Genomic DNA, 19,246 nt, shown 5'->3' on the forward strand with positions numbered 1-19,246 from the left:
GATTCAGACTTACTCATCACCAATATTTTGTTATGTCTAATGGGTTTCATACCCACGTCTGTATAACAATTAAAATAATGATGAGACAGGAGGCAGGAATCAGTTCAACCATTTATCTGGAACGTGATCATCTCAACACATACAAACCCCCATGATGCTCTGCAGCACAACCCCAATATACAACAAATACATTGATAAGTAAATGGAAACTAAACTAGACTCATAGAGGAATTTAAATGTTCAGTTGTAGAAAGTAGGGCCATGGGATAGGGTCAGAAAGGTCAGTATGTTTGATAACTGGTTACAGAGGTGACATAACAAGCATAAGGTCCATTATAACACAGTGAAGTAGAGGTGGGAGCTAAAAGCAGACATGGACAGTGAGACGGTGTGAGGAGGTCAGGGGTGAAACACTAGATCCGGACAGGTAGAAATGGCAGGGCTGGAAATAGACACAGAGACGCATTCTGATCATGGCTCAGACCTGACCTGAGACACCCAAACAGAAGATGCCATAGCAAAGTCCTGTCCAGTAGGCTATATGGGATTTCCTATCATCAAAATCCTACACATGGAAATGTGTCCAGTGTGTGTGTGTCCAGTGTGTGTGAGTGTGTGTGTCCAGTGTGTGTGTGTGTGTGTGTGTCCAGTGTGTGTGTCCTGTGTGTGTGTGTGTCAGGTGTTTGTGTCCAGTGTGTATGTGTGTGTGTCGTGTGTGTGCGTGTTCAGTGTGCTTGTGTGTCCTGTGTGTGTGTCCTGTGTGTGTGTGTGTCAGGTGTGTGTGTGTGTGTCCTGTGTGTGTGAGTGTGTGTGTCCAGTGTGTGTGTGTGTGTCCTGTGTGTGTGTGTGTGTCAGGTTTGTGTGTGTCCAGTGTGTGTCCAGTGTGTATGTGTGTGTCCTGTGTGTGTGTGTGTGTGTGTTTGTGTCTGTCCAGTGTGTCTGTGTATGTGTCCAGTGTGTATGAGTGTGAGTCCTGTGTGTGTGTGTGTGTGTTTGTCCAGTGTGTGTGTGTGTGTGTGTGTGTGTGTGTGTGTCCAGTGTGTGTGTGTGTCCTCTGTGTGTGTGTGTGTGTCCAGTGTGTGTGTGTCCAGTGTGTGTGTGTGTGTGTCCAGTGTGTGTTTGTCCAGTGTGTGTTTGTCCGGTGTGTGTATGTGTGTGTGTGTGTACAGTGTTTGTGTGTCCAGTGTGTGTCAGTGTGTGTGTCCAGTGTGTGTGTGTGTTCAGCATGTGTGTGTCCAGTGTGTGTGTGTGTCCAGTGTGTCCAGTGTTTGTGTGTGTCCAGTGTGTGTGTGTGTGTCCAGTGTGTGTGTCCAGTGTGTCAGTGTGTGTGTGTGTCCAGTGTGTGTGTGTGTGTGAATCTAGTGTGTGTGAGTGTGTGTCTAGTGTGTGTGTGTGTGTCCAGTGTGTGTGTGTGTCCAGTGTGTGTGTGTGTGTGTGTGTCTAGTGTGTGTGTCTAGTGTGTGTGTGTTTCCAGTGTGTGTGTGTGTGTCCAGTGTGTGTGTGTGTGTGTTCAGGATGTGTGTTTGTGTCCAGTGTGTGTGTGTGTGTGTCCAGTGTGTGTGTGTGTGTGTCCAATGTGTGTGTGTGTGTCCAGTGTGTGTGTGTGTGTCCAGTGTGTGTGTGTGTCCAGTGTGTGTGTGTTTGTGTCCAGTGTGTGTCCAGTGTGTGTGTGTGTCCAGTGTGTGTGTTTGTGTCCAGTGTGTCTCCAGTGTGTGTGTGTCAGTGTTACCATGGTTATTATTTACAGGGACACTGAGGAGTCAACCCAAACCCTAAACCCTGGATAGAGGGGCTCAGTGAATGTGGAGTGGAATGTGTTCAGGTGGGTCAGTGTGTCAGAGGAGACTCTGTAGAAGGACAGAGTGCCGGCTGGCCAGTCCAGATACACTCCTACTCTGTGGGAGCTGGAGGAGGGGACGTCTATGGTAGTGGACTTATTATTGTGCCAGAAAGAGTAACGGTAGTCAGAGCAGAGCAGACTCCAGGACTTGTCATTCCATCCAATCATACAGTCATCACCCCCTCCTCTCCTGCTGATTCCTTTATATGCCACTCCTATATCAGCCCCACTCCCACTCCACTCTACCTCCCAGTAACAGCGCCCAGTCAGACCCTCTCTACACAGCACCTGACTATAGACCTCAAATCTCTCTGGGTGATCAGGATACGGCTGCTCCTCTCTCCTACATGTCACCTTTCTGTTATCCTCAGACAGAGAGAGGAATCTGTTTACTGTGTTTGGGTCCAGTGTGAGATCACAGACATCTGATGTATGAAACCAGACACAATATTAGAAATCATCATCATTCACATTAGAATGTAACTCACTTTTCACTAATTCATTTAATGTAGATGTTTCTAGGTATCAAAAGGAGACGTTAAGGTAACTTGAGACTTGTTGAATGATCATATGTTATACTGTATGGTAATATAAAACACACCTATTACCATTAATTACACACAAACACACATCCTGAACACACACACACATCCTGTACACACACAAACACATTGAACACACACTCACACCTGTATGCATGCATGAACACACACACACATTTCTAAAGTAACACGAACACGCCACACACATACACAGACACACACATTGTCAAAGCAACTCTTTGTAAACTTTGGTGTCCCTGATTTGTGCTTCTGTAGAACTACAGCTGATATTTAATATGACCAAGTAAGTAATGATGGTGGTCTTTGACTTTGACTTCACTTGAATTAAGACTTATTCTTAGTCATATTCTTCACAGCAGTCAACACTCACATTTTCTAAGTCCAGGTTTCATTGTGTTCTTTCCACCATGTTCCACACTGTAGCGGTAAGCAGAAGAACAGACAGTCATTGAGGGATACACCTGAACTCACACACACACACACACACACACACACACACACACACACACACACACACACACACACACACACACACACACACACAAACACACAAACACACACACACACACACACACACAAAAAAAACTATTTTCCTCAGTCACGTGATCTTCATTCACTTCACTCACTTACGTTTCCTCCTAAGTTCGCTCATTTAGCAGTTTTAATTAAAAGGTTTGTCTTCACAGTTGAATAAATGTCATTTTCTTTAATCACTCATTCCTCCTTTTTAATCACGTTGTTTTCCCGCTCCGATGTCCGTCTCGAGTCCTTTTCTGCCGTCCATGACGATGTTAACTCTCTCTCTTAGCTAGCTCGACTATGCATTTGCCTCTGCTAGCAATACACTGTGTTAACATTAGCCTATTCTGGACCACAGAAAATAACAGTTTTAAACAGTTGTAAAAACTCACTTCTTCCAGACAGAATAGTTCCTGTAGATTCAGACTTACTCATCACCAATATTTTGTTATGTCTAATGGGTTTCATACCCACGTCTGTATAACAATTAAAATAATGATGAGACAGGAGGCAGGAATCAGTTCAACCATTTATCTGGAACGTGATCATCTCAACACATACAAACCCCCATGATGCTCTGCAGCACAACCCCAATATACAACAAATACATTGATAAGTAAATGGAAACTAAACTAGACTCATAGAGGAATTTAAATGTTCAGTTGTAGAAAGTAGGGCCATGGGATAGGGTCAGAAAGGTCAGTATGTTTGATAACTGGTTACAGAGGTGACATAACAAGCATAAGGTCCATTATAACACAGTGAAGTAGAGGTGGGAGCTAAAAGCAGACATGGACAGTGAGACGGTGTGAGGAGGTCAGGGGTGAAACACTAGATCCGGACAGGTAGAAATGGCAGGGCTGGAAATAGACACAGAGACGCATTCTGATCATGGCTCAGACCTGACCTGAGACACCCAAACAGAAGATGCCATAGCAAAGTCCTGTCCAGTAGGCTATATGGGATTTCCTATCATCAAAATCCTACACATGGAAATGTGTCCAGTGTGTGTGTGTCCAGTGTGTGTGAGTGTGTGTGTCCAGTGTGTGTGTGTGTGTGTGTGTCCAGTGTGTGTGTCCTGTGTGTGTGTGTGTCAGGTGTTTGTGTCCAGTGTGTATGTGTGTGTGTCGTGTGTGTGCGTGTTCAGTGTGCTTGTGTGTCCTGTGTGTGTGTCCTGTGTGTGTGTGTGTCAGGTGTGTGTGTGTGTGTCCTGTGTGTGTGAGTGTGTGTGTCCAGTGTGTGTGTGTGTGTCCTGTGTGTGTGTGTGTGTCAGGTTTGTGTGTGTCCAGTGTGTGTCCAGTGTGTATGTGTGTGTCCTGTGTGTGTGTGTGTGTGTGTTTGTGTCTGTCCAGTGTGTCTGTGTATGTGTCCAGTGTGTATGAGTGTGAGTCCTGTGTGTGTGTGTGTGTGTTTGTCCAGTGTGTGTGTGTGTGTGTGTGTGTGTGTGTGTGTGTCCAGTGTGTGTGTGTGTCCTCTGTGTGTGTGTGTGTGTCCAGTGTGTGTGTGTCCAGTGTGTGTGTGTGTGTGTCCAGTGTGTGTTTGTCCAGTGTGTGTTTGTCCGGTGTGTGTATGTGTGTGTGTGTGTACAGTGTTTGTGTGTCCAGTGTGTGTCAGTGTGTGTGTCCAGTGTGTGTGTGTGTTCAGCATGTGTGTGTCCAGTGTGTGTGTGTGTCCAGTGTGTCCAGTGTTTGTGTGTGTCCAGTGTGTGTGTGTGTGTCCAGTGTGTGTGTCCAGTGTGTCAGTGTGTGTGTGTGTCCAGTGTGTGTGTGTGTGTGAATCTAGTGTGTGTGAGTGTGTGTCTAGTGTGTGTGTGTGTGTGTGTCCAGTGTGTGTGTGTGTCCAGTGTGTGTGTGTGTGTGTGTGTCTAGTGTGTGTGTCTAGTGTGTGTGTGTTTCCAGTGTGTGTGTGTGTGTCCAGTGTGTGTGTGTGTGTGTTCAGGATGTGTGTTTGTGTCCAGTGTGTGTGTGTGTGTGTCCAGTGTGTGTGTGTGTGTGTCCAATGTGTGTGTGTGTGTCCAGTGTGTGTGTGTGTGTCCAGTGTGTGTGTGTGTCCAGTGTGTGTGTGTTTGTGTCCAGTGTGTGTCCAGTGTGTGTGTGTGTCCAGTGTGTGTGTTTGTGTCCAGTGTGTCTCCAGTGTGTGTGTGTCAGTGTTACCATGGTTATTATTTACAGGGACACTGAGGAGTCAACCCAAACCCTAAACCCTGGATAGAGGGGCTCAGTGAATGTGGAGTGGAATGTGTTCAGGTGGGTCAGTGTGTCAGAGGAGACTCTGTAGAAGGACAGAGTGCCGGCTGGCCAGTCCAGATACACTCCTACTCTGTGGGAGCTGGAGGAGGGGACGTCTATGGTAGTGGACTTATTATTGTGCCAGAAAGAGTAACGGTAGTCAGAGCAGAGCAGACTCCAGGACTTGTCATTCCATCCAATCATACAGTCATCACCCCCTCCTCTCCTGCTGATTCCTTTATATGCCACTCCTATATCAGCCCCACTCCCACTCCACTCTACCTCCCAGTAACAGCGCCCAGTCAGACCCTCTCTACACAGCACCTGACTATAGACCTCAAATCTCTCTGGGTGATCAGGATACGGCTGCTCCTCTCTCCTACATGTCACCTTTCTGTTCTCCTCAGACAGAGAGAGGAATCTGTTTACTGTGTTTGGGTCCAGTGTGAGATCACAGACATCTGATGTATGAAACCAGACACAATATTAGAAATCATCATCATTCACATTAGAATGTAACTCACTTTTCACTAATTCATTTAATGTAGATGTTTCTAGGTATCAAAAGGAGACGTTAAGGTAACTTGAGACTTGTTGAATGATCATATGTTATACTGTATGGTAATATAAAACACACCTATTACCATTAATTACACACAAACACACATCCTGAACACACACACACATCCTGTACACACACAAACACATTGAACACACACTCACACCTGTATGCATGCATGAACACACACACACATTTCTAAAGTAACACGAACACGCCACACACATACACAGACACACACATTGTCAAAGCAACTCTTTGTAAACTTTGGTGTCCCTGATTTGTGCTTCTGTAGAACTACAGCTGATATTTAATATGACCAAGTAAGTAATGATGGTGGTCTTTGACTTTGACTTCACTTGAATTAAGACTTATTCTTAGTCATATTCTTCACAGCAGTCAACACTCACATTTTCTAAGTCCAGGTTTCATTGTGTTCTTTCCACCATGTTCCACACTGTAGCGGTAAGCAGAAGAACAGACAGTCATTGAGGGATACACCTGAACTCACACACACACACACACACACACACACACACACACACACACACACACACACACACACACACACACACACACACACAAACACACAAACACACACACACACACACACACACACACACACACACACACACACACACACACACACACACACACACACACACTCACACTCACACTCACACACACATTCAGCATATAACTTTGTACAAGCGGTGGTAAGAATGTTTGTCCGTGTGTGTCCAGTGTATGTCCAGTGTGTGTGTGTCCAGTGTGTGTGTGTGTGTGTGTTTCCAGTGTGTGTGGGTCGAGTGTGTGTGTGTGTGGGTCCAGTGTGTGTGGGTCCAGTGTGTGTGTGTCCGATGTGTGTTTCCTTTTTGTGTGTGTGTGTGTCCAGTGTGTGTGTGTGTGTGTGTCCAGTGTGTGTGTGTGTGTGTCCACTGTGTGTGTGTCCAGTGTGTGCGTGTGTGTCCAGTGTTTGTGTGTGTGTTTTTGTGTGTGTGTCCAGTGTGTGTGTGTGTGTGTGTGTCCAGTGTGTGTGTGTGTCCAGTTTGTGTGTGTGTGTCCAGTGTTTGTGTGTGTTTGTGTCCAGTGTGTGTGTGTGTGTTTGTGTCCAGTGTGTGTGTGTGTGTGTGTGTGTGTGTGTGGGTCCAGTGTGTGTGTTTGTCCAGTTTGTGTGTTTGTCCAGTATGTGTATATATACCACACACACTGGACACACACACACACACACACACACTGGACACACACACAAAAACACACACACAAACACTGGACACACACACACTGGACACACACACACACACACAGGACCCATGCACTGGACACACACACACACACACAGGACACACACACACACAGTCTTTATATCACTTAGTCCAAGTGGTGGTCAGAATGTTTGTCTTAACTAGCCTGATAACTCCAACATGTCTGATATGAACATTGACATAAACCCTCTACATACTTGAGTTTCTCCAGTCTGCAGTGTGGATCCTCCAGTCCAGCAGAGAGCAGTCTGACTCCTGAGTCTCCTGGGTGATTGTAGCTCAGGTCCAGCTCTCTCAGGTGTGAGGGGTTTGACCTCAGAGCTGAGACCAGAGAAGCACAGCCTTCCTCTGTGACTAGACAGCCTGACAGCCTGCAAAGAGTCAAATCATATTAAAACCACACTGCTATTCTTTGGTGGTGAAAATAGTGGCAGTATATTTTTCCTTACATATTAAGATACATCAGTGTCCTGAAACCTGCCATATCTATTCATAAATTAATGTATCATTATTAGAAATGACAAATTATCAAAGTATTGCTTGTAGAGAGAAAAATGCATAATACAAATATTTGAGTAGACTGACCAGAGCAGTTTAAAAAGCAGTATCAGTCAAAAGACAGACAGTGAGGTATCAGATTTAGATTGTATAGAGTATACAGTCCACACCATATCTATTTTGACAGTGAAGCTAACATTTTAAATGTGGCTCTATACTCCAGCATTTTGGATTTGAGATCAAATGTTTCATATGAGGTGACAGTATATAATGTCACCTTTTATTTGAGGGTATTTTAATACATATCTGTTTCACCGTTTAGAAATGAAAGCACTTTATGTATCTAGTACCCCCCATTTGACGAAGTCAAACGTATTCTGACCATTTCACTTATAATTCATTAAAGTTGTCAAAAGTTGAGTATTTGGTCCCAAACTCGTTGGATGCATTTGCAGTTTGTTTTGGTTGTGTTTTGGGTTATGTTTTGCCCAATAGTAACTGAATGGTGGATGATGACTGGAGTAATTTTCTGTCTAAGTGAGTAGATAACATGTTTCTAAACACTACTAAATTAATCCTGATGATGCCATGATTAATAAAAATCATGAATGAATCATGAACAATTATGAATGAGAAAGTTACAGAGGCTACAACAAAACATGCTAACCTCTCACCATTACCAATAACAGAGGGGGTATGATCCTTGTTCCTCTGTAACTTTCTCATTCATCATTATTCACGATTCTTCATGATTATTCATAATCATGGTAGCATCCACATGAATGTAGAAGTGTTCAGAAACATCTTCTATTCTTACTGACAATACAAGTGAATTGACTCCAAAATGACAGGACATTATTCACCATTCAGTTTCTATTGGGAAAAACATCATCCAAAACACAACCAAAACAAACTGCAAATGTATTCAACAAGTTTGTAGAATCACAAGCTTGATGTAATCACTGCAGGTGAGGAATATGGGACCAAATACTAAACTTAAGACTACTTTAATAAAATATAAGTGAATATGTCCAAATTATTGCGACTTTTTCAAATGGAAGAACTAGACACATAAAGTGCTTTCATATCTAAACAGTAAAACAGATATGTATGAAAATACCCTCAAATAATAGGTGACATTCTGTACTGTCGCCTAATATGAAACATTCTATCTCAAATCCAAAATGCTGGAGCATAGCACCAAATGTAAAACTGTAAGCTTCACTGTCCAAACACATATGGTGTGGACTATGTGTGCCTGGTAAACACATGTGGATCTGGTGAACAGTTATCACTTGTTGACCAACTACAGGAATACTGACCTCAGAGTCTCCAGTTTACAGTGGGGATTCCCCAGTCCAGCAGAGAGAAGCTTCACTCCTGAATCCTTCAGGTCATTGTTACTCAGATCCAGCTCTCTCAGGTGTGAGGGGTTTGACTTCAGAGCTGAGACCAGAGAAGCACAGCCTTCCTCTGTGACTCCACAGCCTGACAGCCTGACAGAGAGATCATCATGATTTCACAAACACACTGTTAATTTAACACCAGTAGTGTAGAAGGACAATGGCAGATGCATTTGGTTTATTCTCTCAAACAACATATAGATTAATCTTCTGTATCCTAGAATTGTATGGTCATATTGTTATACTAATGTGAACATCAATGCACCGATTCAGTAAGTTTTTCAATGTAATACTATATATTATATACATATTATAATACATATATTTCTCTAAACTGAATATTTCTTCCTGATGATTAGTATTAAATGTCATTTTATGTACTCACAGAGCAGCTCTGGAGGCTTTGACCACTGGCAGCAGCCTCAGAAGACCTTCCTCTGATCTGGAGTATTTCTTCAGGTCAAACACATCCAGCTCATTTTCTGAAGTCAGCAACACAAAGACCAGAGCTGACCACTGTGCAGGTGACAGTTTGGCTTCTGAGAGACTTCCTGATCTCAGGTAGCTTTGGATCTCCTCCACTAGAGAATGGTCATTCAGTTCATTCAGACAGTGGAACAGATTGATGCACCTCTCTGGAGAGGGATTCTCCCTGATCTTCTCCTTGATGTACTTGACTGTTTCTTCATGGCTCTGTGAGCTGCTTCTTGTCTTTGTCAGTAGACCTCGTAAGTGCTTCTGATTGGACTCCAGTGAGAGGCCTAGAAGGAAGCGGAGGAACAGGTCCAGGTTTCCTGTCTCACTTTGTAAGGCTTTATCCACAGCACTCTTGTAGACAGTAACTTCAGGCTTGTCCCTGGACTGCGCAAAAAAGTAGCTGAACATTGATTGAGGTTTGGCCATTAGATTCTCATTGTTGTTGATGAATGTGAGGAACACATATACAGCAGCCAGAAACTCCTGAATGCTCAGATGCACGAAGCAGTACACCTTGTCCTGGTACAGCACACATTCCTCTTTAAAGATCTGTGTGCACAATCCTGAGTACACTGATGCTTCATTGACATCAATGCCAGCCCTTTTCAGGTCTTTTTTTATAGAAAATCAGATTGCCCTCAACAAGCTGTTGAAAAGCCAGTTTTCCCAGTGACAGAATGCTCTCTTTATTCCAGTGTGGACCTGTCTCTTCTTTCCCAAGATACTTTTCATTCTTCTGTTTGGTATGAAACTCCACAAGGTGTGAGTATATCTCAGTCAGAGTCTTGGGCATCTCTTCTGTCTTATGTTTCAGCATGTGTTCAAGGACTGTTGCAGAAATCCAACAGAAGACTGGAATGTGGCACATGATGTGGAGGCTCCTTGATGTCTTTATGTGTGAGATGATTCTTCTGGCCAGGTCCTCATCACTGAATCTCTTCCTGAAGTACTCCTCCTTCTGTGGGTCATTGAACCCTCGTACCTCTGTCACCTGGTCAACACACCCTGAAGGGATCTTATTGGCTGCTGCAGGTCGGGTAGTTATCCAGAGGAGAGCAGAGGGAAGCAGATTTCCCTTGATGAGATTTGTCAGCAGAACATCCACTGAGGTTGACTTTGTGACGTCACAACAGATCTTGTTCTTCTGGAAGTCTAGGGGCAGTCGGCACTCATCCAGACCATCAAAGATGAACAGAACTTTGTACTTGTCGTAGTTGGAGATTCTTGATTCTGTGGTTTCCTTTGAGAAGTGATTGAGAAGTTCAATCAAAGTGTGTTTTTCCCTGTTCATCAAATTCAGCTCCCGAAAAGGGAATGAAAATACAAATTGGACATCCTGATTTGCTTTTCCTTCAGCCCAGTCCAGAATGAACTTCTGCACAGAGACTGTTTTTCCAATGCCAGCGACTCCCTTTGTCAGCACAGTTCTGATAAGTTTGTCTTGTCCAGTTAAGGGTCTGAAGATGTCGTTACATTTGATTGCAGTCTCTGGTCTTGCTTGTTTCCTGGTTGTTGTCTCAATCTGTCTCAGCTCATGTTCATTATTGACCTCTCCTGTTCCACCCTCTGTGATGTAGAGCTCTGTGTAGATCTTATTGAGAAGTGTTGGGTCTCCTTGTTTAGCGATCCCCTCAAAAACACATTGAAACTTCTTCTTTAGATTAGATTTGAGTTCACGTTGGCAAATCACAGCAAGCTCATCTGAATCTAGAAATAACACAGAGGATATTAATATTACGTATGTTTTAAAGCCTACAATATTCTAGGACTGTTATGACATTTTAAATTATAATCATTTTTTCGCTTAACTGACTGTATAAATGTGTAAATGTTTTCATAATGCATTACAGACTGGTGTGACTGATTATATTATTATTGGTATTATCTCTCTCTCTCTCTCTCTCTCTCTCTCTCTCTCTCTCTCTCTCAACACAACACATTCTTCTGCTACTTGATGAGGTCACTAGGTGTTGTGTTAAGGCTGCTACAATATCATTTAGTTACACAGCTACTTTAGCTGTACTTTAGCTACAGCTTTTAAATGTTTGTTATAAAACAGCATTCAACATGAGGCAGACAGCTCTTACTTTTCTCCAGTGTGTCAGCAAGCTCCTTCTGGTTCATTTTCCTCAGGACGTGCAGTGTGATCTTCAGAGCCCCCTCTCTGGCACTGCTCTCCTGCTTCTCATCTTCAGCATCCACCACTTCCTTATCCTGCTTCTGACTCTCAAAGCCTTCTGGGAGTTCTGGACTAAGAATCCTCTTGAACCTCTTCAGCTCCTTCTTCACAAATGTCATAATATTCTCTTCAAGCAACTGAAATAAATCAAGTAAATAAGTTAAGCAAGAGAATAATTGCTTTCTCATTAACACATGAATGAATGATTGACAGATCAACTTTACTTGAGGTAAACAAAAACAAATGTACATAACAGGACCACATACACTGAATATGGAGGCCAGGTCTGTTTGATGACTCTGGGAAGACTGACCACTGAGAATCTCTGACTCTGATCTCTCCTGTTGGTTTCTGTGGACAAAACATGAGATTACATCTCCTCATCCAGGGAGTACACACACATACACACATACACACATACACACATACACACATACACACACACACACAGGGAGGGAATGTTGTGTTTGTTTAATATTGTTTTAGGACTATGAAAATGGAAAAAAGGATTAGCCTATGGATTATGAAAACAACAAAAATAAATGGGAAAATGGGAGAGGAGAAATGACTAGAGACAGTGTTGTTTAACCCACTGACCATGACCCATGAGTTCTTCTTACCTTTGTTCACTAGAAAAGTATCCCTCTCTAAACTCTATAGGTTGTTGCATAGACCGGTCACTCTTCATAGACACACAGCTGGGTACAGGGGAGGCTGGTCTCTCCTGCTTGATTGGACTTCAACACAACAGAGACAAACATTACATCTCTCATCTACTCTGAGCTCAGATGGGGAAACATAAAAAGAGTTTCATTCCAAACGCTATATATCCATTTTCAGAAATGTTGGTGAATTAGATTTTATTGTTTAAAGAAATTATGAAAGAGATGAGTGTGTTTTTTCACTATCTAATCATGGCATGGGATTGTTCAACGACAGACATGTATTTGTTTAAAATCTATCACTTGATGGTTTCATTTCAGAGAGACAAATAATCATGTTTTTTTGCAAAATGCTATATATCTGCCTCACTCTCAGAGAAATAAGTAGTACTGCTAGGTTTTACACAGTAATAATATATATCTTCCTCACTCTCAAAGAAATAAGTAGTACTGCTAGGTTTTACACAGTCAAATGTGACCGACCAGCTCGATTCGGTCTTATGTAGCAAAATTTGAAATGTTTATTTTTTTACATTGGATAAAAGTAGAGACTCAGCTAGAAAAAGGTATATCATACACTATAGTTGAGGAACAATGGGAAAGTAATTCTGCTTTGAAAGATGATAAACTTGTAACCTCAATTTTGAGAAAATGGTCTTTGAATGTTTTGGTTCACCTACTGGAGAGCTCTTCTTTATCTACAGTGGTGTTACTTTGGCAGATAATATCACCCATCTAAATAAATAGTATATATATATATATATATATATAGTTAACTAAATGTATGGTGCTTTTGGTTTATGTCAGTTTCATTGTTTGTTATGCTATAAATGGTTATTTTATGGTTGTAAGTGGTAAAATTAACTAATTAATTAATTACTACTTTAGTAAGGATATACTTTATTCAGTACTACTGCAGTTACTAAATAATTCCAATAGATGGCAGCATAAGACCATGAATGACATTTCAGAAGGTTAGTTTAGTTTTCTCCCTGGATACACCACCACTCCCCCTCACAGGAAAACTCCTGCACACGCTTTTTACTGTCCCTTTCCACACTGCTAACGCAAGAGGAACGACTGAAAAAGCATTTAACAGATTACTGTGAAATAATATAATGATGATTCATGTTTATTATTAGCTGTTTTTATGCTCATGTTTTGAAATTATACTTCATTACTATAACGATTATCAATAAGCCTGAACATTAATTTAGTCACCTCTGGTCGAGAAAAACGTATTTTCCTGGTACAGTCATTGTCAGATTCATCAACCAGCAGCGATCACTCTGCCTTCTAGCACAAGCGAGGGGCATGTTGAGGTACATTTGCTAACCGCGAGGGTTGCATGATGTAATTTATTGGTGGGCTGGAAGACGCAGTCTTGTCTTTTCTATTCCGAGGTTGTTTAATCGCAATATTAGATATTTAAAAATGCATGTATACTAGGGTTGAGGTTGGAGCATGTGACTAGTGATTATTTACCCGGGGTTCAACACCTGCTATAGTCACTATTTAATTGCTCTTCCAAAAGCATCACAGGCCTAATACGAGATATATAGCTAACTAAAGTAATGAGTGACCATTTCAGAAAATCATGGGACATATAGTATTTGGTTGCATGCTATTTTATGTCAATCATATTGCTGCTTGTAGCCTATAACTGATGCTTCGTGGTCTTTTGCCACCATCTATTGGAAATATTTAGCTATTAAAAGTTATTAATTCACGTACAGACATTGGTGAGGCAGCTCAGAAATAAAGTGTATTAGATCAGTCTCAAACCTGCCCCACGCCAATTGCTGGATCTTCACACAGAGGTTACTAGGTCACCCAATTCAAACCACATTTGAAAAATAAAACAAATGTGTCTTATTTATCAAGTGTTCTGTCTTGCAATTATACATATAATAAAATAACAACAAAATAATTAAAACACTATTTAATACTATAATTGTATTTACTAAGATAATATTATTACTAAAATAGTTTCTAAAAGTGTTCTAGGCTACCATACCCTAGAATTAGGGGTTAGGGTTACGGCTAAAATAGGTTATAAGTAGGGTAAGAGTTTCTGTATAGCACTTTGTGACATCTGCTGGTGTAAAAAGGGCTTTATAAATACATGTGATTGATTGTTAGGTTTAGGGTTTATATGGCAAAAAACTGTATGGGTTTATAGCACTCTTGCGCCTCCCTTTGGCCATATGTGGGTACTAAATAACTCATTCATTAAATTTTTTACATTTACATTTTACATATTTAGCAGACGGTCTTATCCAGAGCGACTTACAGTTAGTGAGTGCATACATTTTCATACTGGCCCCCCGTGGGAAACGAACCCACAACCCTGGCGTTGCAAGCGCCATGCTCTACCAACTGAGCTATATGACACTTGTTAGGCTCATAATCTGAGGTAGCAACTGTGTCAGATCTACAAATCCATTAGCTAGACCACCCAATTAGACAACAATCACCCCATTATACCCATTTGGTTTGCAACTCAGTGAACCTGCGCAGCATTCGCTCAATTTGATGCCTATGAACGAAGATTTCGATGCATATCAAATTACCCAGCAGCCATTTAGAAACAACAAGTCATCAGAAAAATTGTTATTTCTTAATAAAAAAATGTATTCTGGCTGTTTAAATCTGCCACATCTTGAAAAAGAGGACAGGGACATGCGTTTTGTTTAGATTGTACACTTTTTTCTTAAAACAAATATGTTTAACCATGACCAGAAATTTTTTAACGTTTGATGGCTTTGCGCCAGACAACACCTCTTAGACTGTGGCTCACCACAACATGTACTCAGGTTAACATTGAACGCGCTCACCAAGTAACCGTAATCTTGTTAATAATAAGTTACCTGAGGTAAACCTACAGTAGAACTAATAGGAGCTGGCAGGGTGAAAAATGCCCAAACATAAGGCCTGTTTGTTTCGCGATTACTTCATAACCAGGGACAGAAGGTAATATTATGAAACTGGGCTCCATGGCGGATGCAATGAACTAATTTTATCAGAAATAAACGTTGAAAAAAATTTAACTTGAGGCGCCCCGAAAATAATATTCAAAAAGTTCAGTCCTTGGACACAGAGGGGTTAAACACTAAAGTTACCGTCCATCTAGTGAAGAGAGGAGAACCGGACAGAGGGATGGTAGGTAGCCAGCATCCGTCAACGAGAGAGGGAGAAGCCCTCCACGGTATTTAACAGGTGGAAGAAACAACCAGGGAGCTCCATCGGTCCACAAGAAAAGCAGGCAGCCGGTGATGATGTAGTGGTAGCTAGGATAACTAGGATGCTGCTGGTAGAGTAGCTAGCTTAGCTAGCTGTACCGACTAGCTTGGCTAACTAGCAGGTCGTTCGTCTGTCCCTCGAGGATGATGACGAATCCGGTGAAACACACAATTAAACAAGAATAGCGAGTGAAAAGGATCTGGCTACACTCATACTGTCACTGACCATTACGCAAAAAAGCAAATTGAACAATAAACTTCGGCGTCTCAACACTGTAACTAACTCCGTCGTTGTTCCCCAACATCACCTCAGTCCACTCTGCGCGTAACTGGACAATATGCTTGGCGCCAAACCGTACGTGGACGCGGACATGAGCAGAGCCACACAATAAACTAAACTCAGTCTTTACAGTGGCTTACATTAGTAATATTATTTTATTTATTTTTATATGTAAAACAAACATTCAAAGTTTTTTTTATAACAATATTTTGAGATCTGGGCCCATATCCACAAAGTATCTCAGAGTAGAAAATTGGTCGTATAAGTGCTGAGAATTAAGACATTTTCCTCTTATGGGTATAAATGAATGCATAGCATTTTGTCTTCGGTTTGGCAGATTAACTCATGCTTATTTCTGAAGAAAAACTCAGGTTTTTGCCCAGCAGCTAAGGAGTTGGAGCTGTGGCAGGAGTTGGACCTATGGCAGAAAGGTGGCTGGTTCGAATCACCGGCCGGGCGCTGGAAAAAACGGGCGGGCTTGATCTGACCACTGGAGGGCTGCTGGGTTCACATCCTCAAAACAATCACCTTTCGTTGATCAGAACTCTAGAGGTTCTTCTTCACTGAACCCCAAAATATATCTAACTTTATTATTTAATTACCTATATCATGTTATTTCAAGTTATCCCTTTGGAGCGCAACATCACGTTGTTAATTTTTTTTAAATTGGCCATGGCTATAAATTGGGCAATTGAAGGCATCTAGGGCGAAATATGTGTTCGATGAAAATGAACATTGTATGCAAAGTTGTAGGCAACATTATTGACAAGGGACCCTGATGCCTACGATGCCAAAGCTATTTAGAGTTGTTAAACGGGTGTGAAGAGTGTGTTGGTATAACGGTAATATTGTCAAAATTCCGCTTGTAACAACCATCAGAATTGGTTAAATAAATATGCATTCCATTATATTAGGCAATAATGAAGAGTAGGCAAAGTGGTTGTGTCGTATTAAAATTCTATCAAATGTCTTCCATTGCAACGAGTCCAGTCAGGGTGCTGCAGAACCCCTGCAGTACCTCCACTGACCCGGGATTGAGAACTCCTGATTTAGCAGATACTCTAATCCAGAGTGATTTACAGTAAGTGCATTAATCTTAAAATAGCTATTTATTTTGTAAATAAAATGAATACATTCTTCATAAAATTGTCATCTCACCTCTTAGCTTTGGTGTCATGTTCCCCAGAGAGACGCATTTTAGAGGCAGGGCCCCCCTCCTCTCTCTCCCCAGAGAGACTCCTATTAGAGGCAGGGCCCCCCTCCTCTCTCTCTCCAGAGAGACTCATTTTAGACCACTGACCCCTAAACAGAGATGCAGCATGTTGGTTGTGGTGAACACAGTGACAACTCATTCTAGAATGTCAATTGTTCTATTTTACTCATGATCTCTTAGAAATAAAACATTTACTAACAGACATATCCAAATAGTCGGGTGATTTAATTTAATCACATGAACATTGTTACATTCCTCAACAATAAATAAAACATTGTCTCTCAAACAGAAGAAGGAACTAACAAAGAGTCACTAACAACAACCAAAACGAAACAGGTGGTTTTAGGAGGGGTTCTGAAAGACACTCATGGGGGTGTCCACTAGTGATGGGAAACAGAGGCTTTCTGAACCCTTTGGGGCTTTCACCAAATTGTGCCGAAAATGCCATTGATAGATTTGAGTGCTAATAAACAACATTTAGTTAGAATGTGGGGTTCGCTTTTGCCTCCAGGTTCACTATGTTTTCAAAAATGATGCATCTGTGGTATTATTTAGGATACTAAATACAGAAGATTATCATAGGTTACACTAAATAAAACACATTATTTAAACAACAATGGGAAGATAGTGCGGTTTCACAGAAAATAATTGTTCAACTATAGCATGGATTCAATCTTGTTGATGTCTGATCCAAATCCCCGTCTCTACCTGCTGAGCTCCCATTCAGGGGCTACAAACTGGAAGACATCAAACTAAATGTGTAAATAAGGTGTCCAGTAGAGGTCAGTGTTTGAAAAAGACTTTGCTTCGAAAAAAGCACCGGCACCAGGGAGAAATCAGTGAGATCTCTCACATTTTGCAACACATGATTCGAAAAAGCATGAGACCAAATGAAGCTTCGGACGTCATTGATCATGTGGTAATGTTACTTCGAAACTATCCATGGCAGCGTTTCAAACACTTAAAAGACTCCCTCTCCCCTCAGCCCTCAAGTTAAGTGGACACTTCTGATGACGTATCATGACGTATGATGAGTTGACACTTCTGATGATGTATCATGACGTATGATGAGTTGACACTTGCAGGGCAAAGGGTGAGGGAAGAATGAATGAATTTTAAATGGACCGTTCTCTCTGCGTGGTGCGTGGGAAATGCATGTTACATCTTCAGAAAGGTGTCACTCGTTTGTCCCACGGTTGTGTTTTCAGTCACCATAGCGACCGTTAAAACACTGGTAAACCTAAATTCCATCGCTATCGGGAAACCGGGCCCAGAGTGACTTACAATACAGTTGCTGTATTGTAGCGTATTTTAGCTTTTAAAAGACTTGATTTGCCTTAACAAAAAATGTTAATGAATTATAATCCACATAATAATTCACATTTCCTGTTGCTCCAGGATAATCTTTCTGCTATGAGAAACTGGGTCAAATTATTATGTGGATTAAGTGCATTTATCTTAAGATAGCTAAGTGAGACAACCAAATATCACAGTCAAATATACAGGATACGAACAACCCATTCCAGCTAAACATTGGATATATAGCGTTTTGCGAAAAAACACATTTTCATATACATCTAAAATCTATTAATTAAAAATCTGAGATCAATAACGCTTTGAACACATCAACTGCGTCATTGCATTTTGGTACCAGAAGTACATTCATTTCCAATGGAACGCTGTGTTTGCCTTGCAGCATTGCATTGCAGAGGCAGTTGCAGTGCGTTCTGTGTGGTGCGTATGTTGGATTTATCGAACGTATGCGTCAAACTGTGTACATAGACGGCTTGACAGAAATGGTAGCAGAAAGTGAATGTTTAACTTTTGTTGCACACATATTTAGATGATGCTGCATACTATTTTGCGCAATGAAGCAGTCGGTGTGTTCAAAGTGTAATATTTTAGGTACCCATAAGCAATCATTTGAAAAAATTGTGGACATAGAGTTTTGGAAATGTACTTAATAATTCTCAAACAAAACTGTAATCTCACCTCTTAGCTTTGGTGTAATGTCCCCCAGACAGACTTATTTTAGAGGCAGGGCCCCCCTCCTCTCTCTCCCCAGAGAGACTCATTTTAGATACAGGGCCCCCCTCCTCTCTCTCCACAGAGAGACTCATTTTAGACCACTGACCCCTAAACAGAGATGCAGCATGTTGGTTGTGGTGAACACAGTGACAACTAATTCTAGAATTTCCATTGTTCTCTTTTATTAATGATCTCTTAGAAATAAAACATTTACTAACAGACATATCGAAACAGTCAGGCTATTTAATGCAATCACATGAACATCTGGTTGTGACATCTCTTCTCCATGT

General features: G+C 41.5%; 1 protein-coding gene and 1 pseudogene across 2 annotated transcripts; both read right to left on the reverse strand.

Annotated features, from left to right (window-relative positions):
* Positions 1–1,703: 1,703 nt before the first annotated feature.
* LOC311114894 (stonustoxin subunit beta-like) lies at positions 1,704–2,877 on the reverse strand. The gene is made up of 2 exons (XM_084190117.1): positions 2,774–2,877; positions 1,704–2,265 (listed from the first exon to the last, which is right to left on the reverse strand). Exons 1-2 carry the CDS (start codon positions 2,850–2,852, stop codon positions 1,742–1,744), a joined length of 603 nt encoding a protein of 200 aa, XP_084046243.1. The 5' UTR covers positions 2,853–2,877; the 3' UTR covers positions 1,704–1,741.
* A 2,172-nt stretch (positions 2,878–5,049) lies between these two features.
* LOC311114891 (NLR family CARD domain-containing protein 3-like) lies at positions 5,050–11,476 on the reverse strand (annotated as a pseudogene). The gene is made up of 6 exons: positions 11,440–11,476; positions 9,266–11,053; positions 8,795–8,931; positions 7,172–7,345; positions 6,120–6,166; positions 5,050–5,611 (listed from the first exon to the last, which is right to left on the reverse strand). The product of its transcript is annotated as an NLR family CARD domain-containing protein 3-like (transcript).
* Positions 11,477–19,246: the final 7,770 nt, after the last annotated feature.

The sequence above is a fragment of the Coregonus lavaretus genome, assembly GCF_964263955.1.
Source record: "Coregonus lavaretus genome assembly, contig: HAP1_SCAFFOLD_1324, whole genome shotgun sequence".
Lineage (NCBI taxonomy): Eukaryota > Metazoa > Chordata > Actinopteri > Salmoniformes > Salmonidae > Coregonus > Coregonus lavaretus.